Below are 13,635 nucleotides of genomic sequence, written 5' to 3'. Positions count from 1 at the left end.
GGCTTCTTGCCCTTTATAGAAAAAGCGACCCCTGATCTAAGCTAGCATCCCATTTCACAGGTGGACAGGCTGAGGCTCAGAGAGGGAGGGGCTCAAAGATTTGCTGTGGGTTTGCATGAGCATATGAGACACACGGCAGTGAGGTGCCAGGTGATGAGTAGAGCCTCAGAGTGGGGAGGACTGAGTTTGAATCCTGTTTCTACCACTGACCAGCCATGTGATCACAGCCAGCTGCTTGACACCTCTGAGCCTTGATTTTCTCCTCCGTGAAGTGGGGGCCACAGTAATGCCCATCCCATCATGGTCAGAAGGGGAGGGAGCCGGGGGCACCTCAGCACAGGGAATTCTGCTATTGTTTACAGCAGGTCTTGGGGCGAGTGGGGCATGTACACCCTTGTGCTCCTGGGCATGGAGACCCTGGGGGTGGGGGCTGGTCTGACAGAGCCTATCACCTGAGGGAGTAGATGACTCCAGTCAATCATATAACCCTTCTGAGCCTCAGTTTCTTCATCTGCAAAATGGGCATGGTATCGCCTGCTTGTCAGAAAGACCAAATGAGATGGAGGAGATGCAAAAGTAAAGGAAATGACCACGGGGGGGGGGGGAGGATGTGGGGCAGGGGCTGGGGGGAGGGGGGATGAAGGGAAGGGAGGGCTGGCAGTGGAGGTGTGGGAGAGAGCAGTGAGGACCAAGGAGCGATTTTGTGATGAGAGCATGTGTGTGTTCAGGTGAAAGGGCAGATTCTTTCTCTTTGGGGGGGTCCGCATGGGGTGTCCCACTGTCCTTTCCTGACAGCCTCAGGCCACCCCCCACGATGACTTCTGCTGGGGGGTGCTATCCAGGTGGGAGGCCAGGCACTCATCTCTGTGGGTCTGGGCTCTGCGACCCCCCTGGGGCCTCACTTCCTGACGTCCCTCGCCCGGGGCCTGTCAGCGCCCCCCCAGATGCAGCCGGGCCCGCGGGTCCTGAAGGTGCTGGCAGGAGAGATTCTGGACCTGAACTGCATGGCAGAGGGCAGCCCGGAGCCCCAGCTGAGCTGGTCCAAGGACGGGGTGGCCCTGCAGGGTGGGGAGCCTGAGGGCTCCATCCACTTCTCTGCCATCCGAACCCACGACGCCGGCTGGTACCGCTGTGAGGCTTCTAACAGTGCGGGCGTGGATGCCTGGGAGCTGGAGCTCCAGGTGCTGGGTGCGTCTCCCCGGAACCCCAGAGCTCACCGCTCCCTGCCACCCCTGACAGCAGCCTGGGCTACTGAGATGCTCGCCCCTTCCTTCCTCCGGCCTCCAGCCCCTGAGGCCGTGGGGGCTGTCCTGCGTAAGGGAGCTTCATGGGTACCCTGTCCTCTGGGGTGGAAGAAGGGGCCTCAAGGTCGTGATCGAAGAGGAGGTGCCTGGGCCGAGGTCCAGCTGGCCAAGGTCCAGCCAGGCACCTCCACTCTGTGATCCTTGGTTTTCTCCCTTGGAAAATGGGCCCAGTGATATGCCAGGAGTCAGTGAGAGAACGTGTGTGAAGTACCTGGTGCCCAGAGAGGTCTGAATCGGGGCACCCCATTTTCACTATTATGGATTTGACTTTTTAAAAGATTTTATTTATTTATTTATTTATTTATTTGAGAGAGAACAAGTGAACTCAGAGGGAGAAGCAGAGGGTGAGGGACAAGCAGACTCTGTGCTGAGCTCAGAGCCCCATGTGGGGCTGGATCCCACGACCCTGAGATCACAACCTGAACTAGAATCAGGAGTCAACAACCCAGGTGCCCCTCACTATTATAAATTTAAAGCAGGGATGCCTGGGTTCCTCAGTGGTTGAACATCTGTCTTTGACTCAGGGGGTGATCCCAAGGTCCTGGGATCGAGTCCTGCATCGGGCTCCCTGCATGGAGCCTGCTTCTGTCTCTGCCTATGTCCCTGCCTCTGTCTCTACCTCTCTCTCTGTGTCTCTCATGAATAAATAAATAAATAAAATCTTTTAAAAAATAAATAAATTTAAAACAAACTGGGAGCCTGCAGCTCTGGAGGGGAGTGCAGGGCAGGACGATGCCAAGCTCCACCTCCAGGCCCCTGGAGCCTTGTGTGGCACTAGTGGCTGCTCCGTGGGCCACCCCATGGGAGGCAGGCCAGCACCAGGGGCCGGAAGGCAGAGGGCCTTTTGCCCAGCTGGGTTCTGGATGGGCCATCCTCTCTGCTGGCCCTGGGTATAAGTATGGCCACACCATCTCTTCCCAGAGCCGCCATACTGGGAGGCCAATGAGACCAGCGGCCTGCTGGAAAGAGTGGTGGGAGAGAACGCCAGCCTGCCATGCCCTGCCAGAGGTGATACTGGGCCCGGGGTGGCTGGGCTGGGAAGAGCACCCCCTACATGTCAGCGCCTGGGTCATACACTGTGGGCAGTGCCCGTGGGTCATGGAGGGTTAGGGGGTCCTCACTCTTAGCCAGGCCATGCCACACATTTTATCCTATCGATGACCCTATAGGATGGGTCACACCACCAGGCAGTGACTCACAACATGTGGTGCGGCCCCCAGTAACCCCTAAGCCCTAGCCCCTCTGCCTGGGGCATGCTACAACTGGGGCAAGGATGGCCCAAGGGTCCTGGGACTGGGGTTCAGTGACCCACACCACTCCTCAAGCCACCCCCGGACTTCCTAGCAGATGATGGATTCACGTGGCCCTTGGCAGACTGGCCCTCTGGGGGCCCCCGGGGTGGGGAAGCAGGACAACGTGAGGCCTATCGATAGCCACCTCTGTGGTCAACTGCCCAGTGCTGAACCCTGCTTTGGCCCCTCTAGGCCAGGTCCCGTGAAGGCAGTTTACACCTTCCATCTGAGCCTCTGTTTTCTTATCTGTACAGTGGGGTCATTCTAGTCCCTCCATGCAGGACTGCTGGGAGGGCTCAGTGGGATGGAAGGGGTTTCAGGTCCCAGCTCGGTGCCTGACACATTGTGGAGGCTCCGGGAAATGTGCTGGATGGGCATCTGGGTCCAAGGAGCAAGTGGCAGCTCACAGAAAGGCCGGAAGGAGCCGGGAGAGCTGGTTCTAGTCTCTGCTGCACTTCTTGTGCCAGGAGCCCAGGAAAGTCCCTGGAACAGGCCTGAGGGAGGGGCAGGTAGGAGGCAGGCCCTGGGTGGGAGCTCTGAGAACCGCCCACCTGGAAGGGCCGCCGCCCTCCTCGGCCAGGGCGCCACCTTGTGTCCACCTCTGGTAACAGCAAGTAACCCTTCCGCAGTCCTGGGAGGCAGGAGATGGGAGGTGGGAAGTGGGACCACCCCCGGTGGCCTGCCTGCCCCGGGGTGGCCTCATCGTCCCCGGTCAGTCAGGGGTCTGTCCTTGGGCCAGACTTCAGCTGAATCCGCATAACCCAAGCTCCTCTGATAAACCTGCCCCCAGGCTGTCCTTGGCCTTCTCCCTTTGAAGCGGGTAGTACCTGGTGGGCAGTGTTGGGCGCTGGCATTCACCGGCCCTGTGACCTCGGGCTCAGAGGGCTGAGGAGAAAGTGCCAAGCCCAGTGCCTGGAATGTGGGAGTCCTGGTCCCTGCTCCTTGTGGGGTGAGACGGAAAGGCCAGCAGCCTGGCCACTGACTTACTGTGATTTGGGGCACATCACTGCTCCCCTCTCAGCCCCTCTAAAAGAGGAATGGGGAGTGAGGTCAGTGGTTTTTAGTGGCAGTTGTGAGTCCCCCGGGATTTTCCCTGGGCAGAGCTACAGGGCAGTTCTGTGATTAGAGCTCATCAAGGGATTAGATGTTTTGCATTAAAAAAAAAAGTTCCAGGGTTCAAACTCCATGTCCCTCCAGGTCAGCAGCTCTGAAGTCCTGGGTCCTGGCATGGGGTGAGGACGGGAGTGGGGTGGGACTCTCTGGAACAGCTGAGGAGCTGAGAGGTGCATTGTGTGTTGTGGGTGTGTGCTGGGGTGTGTGTGTTTGTGCATGTGGTGTGTGGTATGCATGTGATATAGTGTGTGTGTGTGTGTGTGTGTGGTGTGTGTATAAAGGTGGTGTGTATGGATGTGTGTGTATATGTTGTGGGGTGTGTGTATGCATGTGTGTGTGACGTGTATGGATGTGTATCTGTTGTGCTCTGTGTGGTGGGGGGGTATAGTGTGGTGTGTGTGGCATGGCATCCATGTGGGTGGTGTGGTGTGTGTGTGTGGTGTGCGTGTTCGCACGTATGTGCCCACAGTGGGGAGCAAGGCCCCGGCAGCAGTGGACGTCTGGTGGAACGTGAGACGCACGGAGCACGGGTGGCCGAGGACCTCTTCCTCCTTGCGGCAGCAGGCAGATTGGTTGGTGCCGGTGGAGTGGGCCAGGAGCCCTCCAGAAAGATGTGACTTCAAGGATGCCTTGGGCGTGCCGCGTCCTCACTGCCCCCCATGCCCACCCAGGGGTTGCTCACCCCTTCCTCCCTGTGGCTGAGGACTGGGAGCCAGCGAGACAGGGAGAGATGGGTCTACGGAGAGAAATTGTGGGGTGCTGCATTGGCCCACATGTATTAGCCCACATCGTGGGGCCCAGTGACTGACGCTGGCCGCGAGTGAGGGGGTGGCAGAGGCGTGAGGCTGCTGTCCTGTGAGTTTGGGGAGTGCCCCCTCCTACGTGGCACAGGGGAGGGCCGAGCTGGCTGAGGGCTGCTTTTGTCCTCACGCGTTCAGCAGGTCAGCAGGGCGGGGACCCCAGCTCTGCTATGACCCCCGGGGGCCACAGCCTCCTGGGCATGTGTGGTGCTCAGGAGGCTGGGTCGTTCCTCCCGCACGGATCTGGGGACCCCCTGTGTGCCCAGCCCCAGTGGGGCAGCTGTCCACTGTGTGCCAGCCAGGCCGTGGGAGCCATCAGCCTGGTGGCAGAGATGGACCTGGACAGTCCAACGTGAGTCGTGTCCAGGAAGGGAGTCCAGGGCGATGGTGGCACTCCCAGTGGGGTTGGGGGTGTGGCAGCAGTGGAGGGAAGGGCAGCCCAGCCTCCCACATTTCCTGCATGGATCCCAGGGCACCTGGCGCCCTACAGGATGCTGAGCACAGCAGGCAGGCTCATTCATGTAGCGCCCCCTATGGGCTGGGCCCTGCAGCAGGGAATTCTAGCAAAGACCCTGGCCCTTGGGCTGAGGAGACAGGCGTTAGGCAAAAGAACTCTAAGTAAGGACATCCTGTGCGCCGTAGAAGGCTGGGGTGATGGGCAGAAAGGAGCGCGGGGCAGGTGATGGGGCTGGGAGTACAAACACGGGGGCCCAGATGGGGCCTCTTTGAGATGGGAACCGGGAAGAGGGCTCTGACCACTTGCCTGTGGCCTCGGGGCACCGGGAGACCAGTGAGCCTGCTGCACTGGGTGGGAGGCAGTGGGTGGGTGGGTGGGAGCTGCACCTGCTGGCCGGTCAGGGGGGACGAGGAGGTGCCTGGACCCACTGCTGGAGGGTCAGCGACATTTGCACAAGGTGGGGAAATGGGTGCAGAGGGGGAAGAGGACAGGGCACTTGTGTTGATGACTCCATGCTCCCTGCCAGGGACGCCCACGCCGCAGGTCACCTGGTGGAAGGGCCCATCCTCGGAGCCCCTGCGTGGCCGGCCAGGCCTGGAGGTGCTGGATGAGGGCTCCCTGTTTCTGGCCTCAGTTTCTCCCACTGACAGTGGAGACTATAAGTGCCAAGCCACCAATGAGGCAGGCTCCACGTCCAGGAGAGCCAAGCTGGTGGTCTATGGTGAGCAGGGACCCCAGAGGGGGGGGTACATGCTTACTGGTGGCACACCAGGGTGCTCAGGTGTGGCAGTGCCAGCTCCCCGGGCCTAAGAGCTCACTGCAGAGCAGGGTACTGGGGGCGGGGCTTGGGGGTAGGGGACAGTGGCAGGTTGTATGGGCAGGCACCCCTTCCCCAGAGAGACCCCCATGGAGACAGTGTAAGGGGAAGGACCTAGAACCCCATAAATAGCTTTTAAAAGGGTCCTGTAGGTAAATTCATTTTAAAATGAGCACCAGAGGCAGTGAGTGTCCCAAAGCCCACCTCGGGGTTGCAGCTGCTAAAACTGACCCAGGTGTTGTATCCTCCCGGCAGCAGGGAGAGCTTCCTACCCCGTCCACCCCCATCCAGGGTGCTGTGGGCAGAGGGAGGGGGCCCATGGGCATCATGGAGGCCTAGGGGAAGTTTTAACTTCTCCTAACGGGCCACCTTCCACATCCCCATGACCAGCCACCCTGGCTTACTACATAATGACTTGCCTGGGAAGTTTGTTACAAAGATATACCCAGGCCCCACCTTCAGAGACTACAACTCAGGAATCTGCCCCACCCCCACCAGGTGACCATGACAACAGGTTATAAGTAGAACTAGATGGATCTGGGGGCTCCAGCATCTTGCAATGCTGAGTGCCAGAGAAAGTGGCACAGTGTCCAGGAACAACTGGGTGTGCAGTCCCAGGGCGGGCTGCAGTGGCATCCCCAGTTCCACATGGCTCCTGGCAGTCAGATCAGGGACTGGGGTGGACATCCTGGGCCCCCAGAATCTGGGGAAAGGCAAGAGTTGAGACTGCCTGTCCAACCCAGGAAGAGCGGCCCAGATGGGGTGTGGGTATGGCTGTTTCGGGAAGGGACAGTGCCTCTGCTTCTCTTTGCCCCCAAGTGCCCCCCAGCATCCGGGAAGACGGGCACAGGACCAATGTGTCAGGCATGGCCGGCCAATCTCTGACTTTGGAGTGTGATGTAAATGGCTTTCCAGCCCCTGAGATCGTGTGGCTCAAGGATGGGCAGCTGGTGGGTGTCCTCTGGGGGGTCTGGGTTGTGGGTGGGATTTGGATAGGGTATGGACCTACCTGTGCCAGGTGTGACAAGGAGATATGACAGGTGTTTGGGGGAATGTGCTGGGCAGTGGAGGACTGTGTTCTCACAAGGCAGCCTGGGGGGCTGCATGGTGGAGGCGGCATGGCACTGTTTTGGGAATCAGAAGCCCCAGGTTGCAGTTAACAATCAGCTCCCTCGCCCTCAGTTTCTTATTGCTGATGCTGGGGAGTGGCCAGACCCCTCTTACCAGCTCCCCCTGGCCTCTCCTGCCCAGATCCCTGAGGCTAGCAGTCACCGTCTCCCGGACAAGCCTCAGGCCCTCCACCTCCCCAGGATCCAGGAGGGCGATTCTGGCCTCTACTCCTGCCGGGCGGAGAACCAGGCCGGGACAGCCCAGCGGGACTTCCATCTCCTCGTGCTCAGTGAGTGAGGCCTGAGCCCCTACCCTTTTGTGGGGGGCAGGGAAGAGGGAGTCTTTGCCTGCTGAGAGTCCGGGACACAGAGGGGCCTGTGGCAGACTCTGTCCCTGTCCTTGCAGAGCTATCAGGACAGACATTAGACAGTCACATAATTAGCCCTGTATGTGCTACAAGAAGGCCCTGCAAGCTGCTGAGAAAGCACAGAGCAGGGTCCCCATCCAGCCAGGGAGCTTCGAGTGAAGGACAAATGGGGAGGGAAGGGTGCACTGGGCTGGGGACCCGCATAGATGAAGGCCCACCACAGGGCCTTTGCCTGTGCAGGATTTGAAGAGTTCTCATCCCTCTGCCCCTCGCTCCCCAGTCCCTCCTTCTGTGCTGGGATCTGGGGCTGCCCAGGAGGTGCTGGGCCTGGCTGGTGCAGAGGTGGAGCTGAAGTGCCGGACCTCAGGGGTCCCCACGCCCCAGGTGGAATGGACCAAGGATGGGCAGTGAGTGGTCTTCTTGGTGGGTGGCATGAGGCTGGGGCCCAGGACGCAGCCAAGAGGAGGGGGACCTTGGGGGGGGGGTGGTGCTGCAAATTCTGCGAGGAAGGTGTGCCACCCAGGGCCCAGGCAGGGGGCAGCATGGGCCATCTCCCGCCTCAGTCTGGCATTACCCAGGGGACACCCTCCTTTTCTCCCTGCAGGATTGTCTCATGACTTAGCCAGTCTTGCTTTTTTGTTTTAAACTTTTCTTTTTTAGGTAAAATTCATGAAATATAAAATCAACCATTTTAAGTGCACTTCAGTTGTATTGAGTACACGCACAGTGTGGCACACCATCAGCCACCTCTGTCTAGTACCAGAACATTTCATCACCCCAAAAGGGGACTCCGTACCCATCAGCCCCTGCCTTCTTACCCCCCAGCTCCTGGCAGCCACTAGTCTGCTTTCTGTCTCTATAGATTTACCTGTGTTTCAGATAAGTTTCATGCAGTCATACAGCACGTGTCCTTTTGTGTCCGGCGTCTCTAACTTAGCACCCAGTTCTCGGGGTTCATCTGTGCTGGAGCAGAGATCCGTACAGGCACACCTCAGAGATGCTGCGGGTTCGGCAGCAGCCCACTGCAAGAGAGCAAATATCGCGATAAAGCAAATCAAATGAGTTTTTTGGTTTCCCAGTGCGCATAAAAGTCGTGTTCCACTATACTGGAGTCTATCAAATATGCAACACTATTGTGTCTAAAAACCAACGGACCTACTTTAATAAACAATAGTTTATCACTAAAAATTGCTAACCATCATCTGAGCTCTTGGTAAGTTGCAATCACGGATAACAAATATATGCTACAAATCACAGCCTAGCAAATATGATGATAATGAGAGAGTTTGAAATAGTGTGAAAATGACCAAAATCATGACAGAGGCATGCAGGGAGCAAATGCCATTGGAAAAACGGCACCAACTGACTTACTCGATGCAGGGTTGCCACAAACCTTCAGTTTGTAAGGAATGCAGTATCTGCACAGCACAAAAAAGTGAGATGTGCCTGCACTTACTACTTTTTTTTTCTTTTAAGATTTTATTTGAGAGAGAGAGAGAGTGAGAGAGAGAACACGAACAGAGGGAGAGGCAGAGGCAGAGGGAGAAGCAGACTCTCCATTGAGCAGGGAGCCCAGCACAGGGCTTGATCCTGGGACCCCAGGATCATGACCTGAGCCGAAGGCAGATGCTTAACCAACTGAGCCACCCAGGTGCCCCATACTTCATTGCTTTTAATGGCTGAATAACATTCCACTATAGAGATCAGCCACATTTTGTGCCCATTCCCTAGTGGACGAGCACCTTTTGGCGATGGTGAACCTTGAAGATTCCTTTTTCACAAGCGGCAGGCTCTGCTCTGAGCAGCCTGGCCCTGCCAGCACCAGCCTAACTGGTGGTGTTCTCATGACCCTTCTTCCAGGCCCATCCTACCAGGAGACCCTCACGTCCAGCTCCAAGAGGATGGCCAGGTTCTCAGAATCACCAGCAGTCACCTGGGGGATGAGGGGTGGTACCAGTGTGTGGCCTTCAGCCCCGCCGGCCAGCAGGCCAAGGACTTCCAGCTCAGGATGCAGGGTGAGCCCGGCCCCCACCACGGCTGTCCTCTGCATGGAGGGAGGACAGGGCAGAGGGGGGCCCTGGAGGAGCAGCCCCCAGTCCAGTCAGGCTGGGGGGAGGGACAGGGAACCTGGCCCAGTGTCCCCAAATCCCATTGTCCCCATCCCCAGATTTGCAGCTTTACTATTCCTGATCCTGCTCGGGATGACCATTTCTCCAAATTTTTTTTTAAATCAAGTTCCTTGTCTTACACAAAAAACTCACCTATTTAAAAGGATATTTAATATCTCAACTGTAATTGGGAAGCCAGGGCCACCTGGCCTTCAGGGAAGAAGCTGTGAAAGCAAATACAGCAAGAGAGCATTGATATAGAAAGTACTAGAAGGGTTAAGGGCATAGTCAGCCAAACGTCCACACATTTCCCTTGTCATTATCAGGATGGAAGGATTTTGGGAAGGGTGGAGCTGTTCTGTCCTGAGATGCATGGTGCTATTTCATGCTGTGCCCACGCACCCCCAGGGATCACCGTGGGTGTCACCAGTGGTGAACCCCTGATTTTGGTCATTGTGCAGATAGGGAGACTGAGAGCCAGAGAGGGAAAGTGACCTGTGCCCAGCCATGCAGTGAGTTAAAGTCAGAGTGGGTCCAGAGCCCAGACCTGTGGCTCCTCTGCCACCTCCGCACCTCTTGTGATGACCAGGACCCACATCAACAACTCCCGAGAGGCCTCCCCGTCTATCCCCAGATCCCCTACTCTCTCCGTGCCCTGTAATAGGAACCAGAGACATGTGCAGTAATTTTGGTCAATGGGCGTGTGACTACCACTCTGGGGTTGGCTCCGGGGAGGCTCCCTGTGACCAGCAGCCCCTGCCTTGTCCTTCTCAGTGCCTCCCACCATCTGGGGCTCCAACGAGACAAGCGAGGTGGCCGTCATGGAGGGCCACCCGGTGCGGTTCTTGTGTGAGGCCCGAGGAGTGCCTGCTCCTGACATCACCTGGTTCAAGGACGGGGCCTCCCTCCCGCTCAGCGCAGAGGCTGTCTATACCAGGGGCGGCCGGCAGCTGCAGCTGGAGAGGGCCCGGGGCTTGGATGCTGGCACCTACACCTGCCAGGCCAGCAACCCCGTGGGTGTCACAGAGAAGACCACCAGGCTGGAGGTCTATGGTGAGTGGCTGGGGGGTGCAGCGGGCAGCGGGCAGCTGGAGTGGGCAGTGGGGGCGGGGGCCTCTGGGCTGTGGTGGGCCTGTCTTCAAAAGTCGCCGAGGGGAGCGGCCAGAGGCCTAGGATCATGAGACCAAGGAGTTGCCCAGGGAACATGGCCATCTCGGCGTGTCTGACTTCCTCACCCGGACAGGCAGGATGCTGAGGCCAGGGGCAGAGGGGCCTATCTGGGGGTCCAGGCAGAGCCCAGCCAAGAATCTGCATTCGCAGTCCCCTCCAGGGATAGCCCTTGTCACTGTTCCTCTGTGAATAATTAACTGTTCTTCATTAATCACTCACTGTAAGCCAGGGCCCCTGGGGCTTTTCACAACATCAGCTCATTTTATCAGGGTTCAGGGGCCTGGGCCCTTGTCTCCCTGTCTCTGCCTTACCCATGAGCAAAGTGGGCTCTGGGGATGACAGGCTGGCTGCGGGTCACTTGCTAGGAGGTGATGGGACCTGGTTCATGGGGTGGGGAGGGGGGTCTGACCATAAATGTGCTGTTTACCTGGGTATAGACCCACCTTGAGGGACTGTGCTCTGAGGATACATGGAGAGGGCAGGAAAAGCTGGGAGCAGGTGGGCAGGGGCAGGGTCTGACACCCAGAGGGCAGGTCACTGGGTCATCCTGGCCCCTCAGGAGGACTCAGCTCCAGAGCTCTGGCCTCCAAAGATGAGGAAGGCTTGGGCCCTGGAGCCATGGAGATCCTGAAGGTAAGTTGGGCTGCGTGGGGCAGACCTCTGAGGATGAGCCCAGCTGCCATCTCGGGAATGCTCATTTGGGGATCAGAGGACCTCCTGGAAATGCAATGGAAAGTGCATTTTCCTTTTTTTTTTTTTTTTTGAAAGATTTAAATTATTCATGAGGGAGAGGCAGGGACATAGGCAGAGGGAGAAGCAGGCTCCCTGTGGAGATCCCAATGAAGGACTCGATCCCAGGACCCCGGGATCATGACCTGAGCCCCCGAGGCAAACGCCCAATCACTGAGCAACCCACGTGTCCTGAAAGTGTATTTTCATAAAAGTTTCAAAGGGGCTTGTGGCTCAGACAAAGTTGAGACACTCATCCCAGGCTGTCATCTTCCCATGTCCCCTGGTGAGGGCTCCATGGTCTCAGCCACTTGGGGGCCCTTCTCAGGGAGGGAGAGAGGAGTCCCCTCTGGCTACCCCCTTGACCGTCAAAGGCTGAACCCCCACAGACCAGGCCCTCTGGGCTTGGCCTGCCCCAGGTGTCTTCTTCCTCAGACCAGGGAGGGGACTTGAAGGAGCAGCGGTTCTGGTCTCGGGCCCTGGGGAGCCCATTGCTTTGGTTCCACAGATGCAGAGGCCTACTGTGTGCAGCCACTGAGGCACACAGATAAGCTCTTGTTCTGCTCTTGGGGAGCCCCAGGGTTGGTGGGATGGAGAGAAGAGGCAAGCAGTGTTAGGGGAGAGATGCGGCCCAGGGCAGAGGAGGGAGAGAGTGCTGTGAGCCTGGGGGCATGAGGTCAACAAGGGTCTTACGCTGGGCTGGCCTGTTGGGCAGGTTACAGACTGGTGTCCGGCTCTGGTCCCTGAGCAGCCCCGTGCTTCTTCCCTAGTCCCACCCACCATCGAGGGCGCAGGAGGAGGGCCTCATGTGGTGAAGGCTGTGGCGGGGAGGCCCTTGGCACTGGAGTGTGTGGCCAGAGGCCAGCCACCCCCTACCCTCTCCTGGCACCACGAGGGGCTGCCCGTGGCAGAGAGCAACGAGACGTGGCTGGAGGCAGGAGGCCGTGTGCTGACCCTGGAGGGCCTGGGGGAGGCGTCTGGAGGCCTGTACAACTGCGTGGCCAGCAGCCCCGCCGGGGAGGCCGTTCTGCAGTACTCCGTGGAGGTGCAGGGTGAGCCGGGGACTGTCCCCCTGACCCGGGTCACCTGGGCTATGGACCACCCCTCCTCCCCCCACTATGTGTGGGTCCCTGCCGCCCTGGGGGGATGCCAGGGGGTAAAGCGCCCTGCGTGCCTGTATCACCTAAGACATATGAACACACAGATCTGGGCTGGAGGTCTTGCCAAACTACACAAAGGGACAGAGTTGAGCCCCAGGAGCAGGATTCCTGTTCCTGCTCCGGACCCCAAGCCAGATCGCTTGGGATAGGACCCCACTCTGCCTCCCAGGTGCTTCCTGGTCAACGGGATGGTCATTATCAAGGACTCCCTGAAGCCCAAAGCTGGGCTTTGGGCTTCGGTTCCAGGGTGGGGTAGGGCCTTTGCCTGCCTTCTTCCATCCAACAGACTTTTCTTAGGCATCAACTCTGGGCCAGGCCCAGGTGGTATCGGAGATAAAGCAGAGGTCAAGGCAGATGAGACTCCTGAGGCCTCAGTCTGGTGGGGAGACAGGCATTTAATAACAGGCCAAGCCTGTGGGGAGACCAGAGGGGCTAACTCGTCCTGTGGTTCCAGAAGGCCTCCTGGGGGGCCGGAGGGGTGAGGCTGGGATCCTGCTCTGGAGGTGCTGGGGGCTTGGGTTTGCTCGGCTCCAAACACCCACTGGTGGGTCCTGCCCACAGTGCCCCCACAGCTCCTGGTGGCCGAAGGCGTGGGCCAGGTGACCGCCCTCGTGGGACAGCCCCTGGAACTTTCCTGCCAGGCCTCGGGCTCCCCAGTACCTACTCTCCAGTGCGTAAGGGGCGGCAGTAGAGGCCAGGGCAGGGTGGGGGCTGGTGGGGGTGGGAAGTACTCGCCCTCCCTGGGAGTGTGAAGAGGCCATGGAGCCAGCCTGCCCAGCCTGACTGCCCTGGCCTCATGCTGACCGACATGTCCCCCTCCCCGCCCTCCTCAGGTGGCTGCACAACGGCCGCCCCGCCAAGGAGCTGGCTGGGGTGCAGGTGGCCTCACGGGGGGCCATGCTGCAGATCAGCCGTGTGGAGCCAGGCCATGAGGGCCTCTTGGCCTGCCAGGCCACCAACGAGGCGGGCACTGCGGGGGCTGAGGTGGAGCTGTCCGTGCACGGTGAGGGGGCACGGGCAGCCTGAGATACTGTGGGTGGGTAGAGCCAGGGGCCCGTGGCCGTCCTTTGTAGGCCTGGTGGACAAGGGAAGGGCCCAGGGCTGGTCTTTTCTAGATGGTATTTCTAGGCTGCACTGCCCCCTAAGAGACACAGGCATGAGAGGCTGGCCCCAGCTGCTTCCCCACTTGTCATGTGTGCTGTCCACAG

General features: G+C 58.8%; 1 protein-coding gene across 2 annotated transcripts in view; it reads left to right on the top strand.

The window, feature by feature from the left end:
• HMCN2 (hemicentin 2) overlaps positions 1–13,635 on the top strand; it is a 146,287-nt gene that overhangs the window by 65,773 nt on the left and 66,879 nt on the right. For both annotated transcript variants that reach the window (XM_072748358.1, XM_026009226.2), the window contains exons 24-34: positions 934–1,188; positions 2,226–2,312; positions 5,493–5,687; positions 6,603–6,733; positions 7,035–7,182; positions 7,541–7,667; positions 9,121–9,275; positions 10,143–10,421; positions 12,038–12,319; positions 12,989–13,097; positions 13,261–13,430. In XM_072748358.1, the coding sequence (XP_072604459.1) occupies positions 934–1,188; positions 2,226–2,312; positions 5,493–5,687; positions 6,603–6,733; positions 7,035–7,182; positions 7,541–7,667; positions 9,121–9,275; positions 10,143–10,421; positions 12,038–12,319; positions 12,989–13,097; positions 13,261–13,430 (1,938 nt within the window). The remainder of the gene's footprint in view (positions 1–933; positions 1,189–2,225; positions 2,313–5,492; positions 5,688–6,602; positions 6,734–7,034; positions 7,183–7,540; positions 7,668–9,120; positions 9,276–10,142; positions 10,422–12,037; positions 12,320–12,988; positions 13,098–13,260; positions 13,431–13,635) is intronic.

The sequence above is a fragment of the Vulpes vulpes genome, chromosome 2 (genome assembly GCF_048418805.1).
Source record: "Vulpes vulpes isolate BD-2025 chromosome 2, VulVul3, whole genome shotgun sequence".
NCBI classification, from domain to species: domain Eukaryota; kingdom Metazoa; phylum Chordata; class Mammalia; order Carnivora; family Canidae; genus Vulpes; species Vulpes vulpes.
Note: the sequence above shows the minus strand (reverse complement) of the source record. Positions and strands in the feature narration are given on the sequence as shown.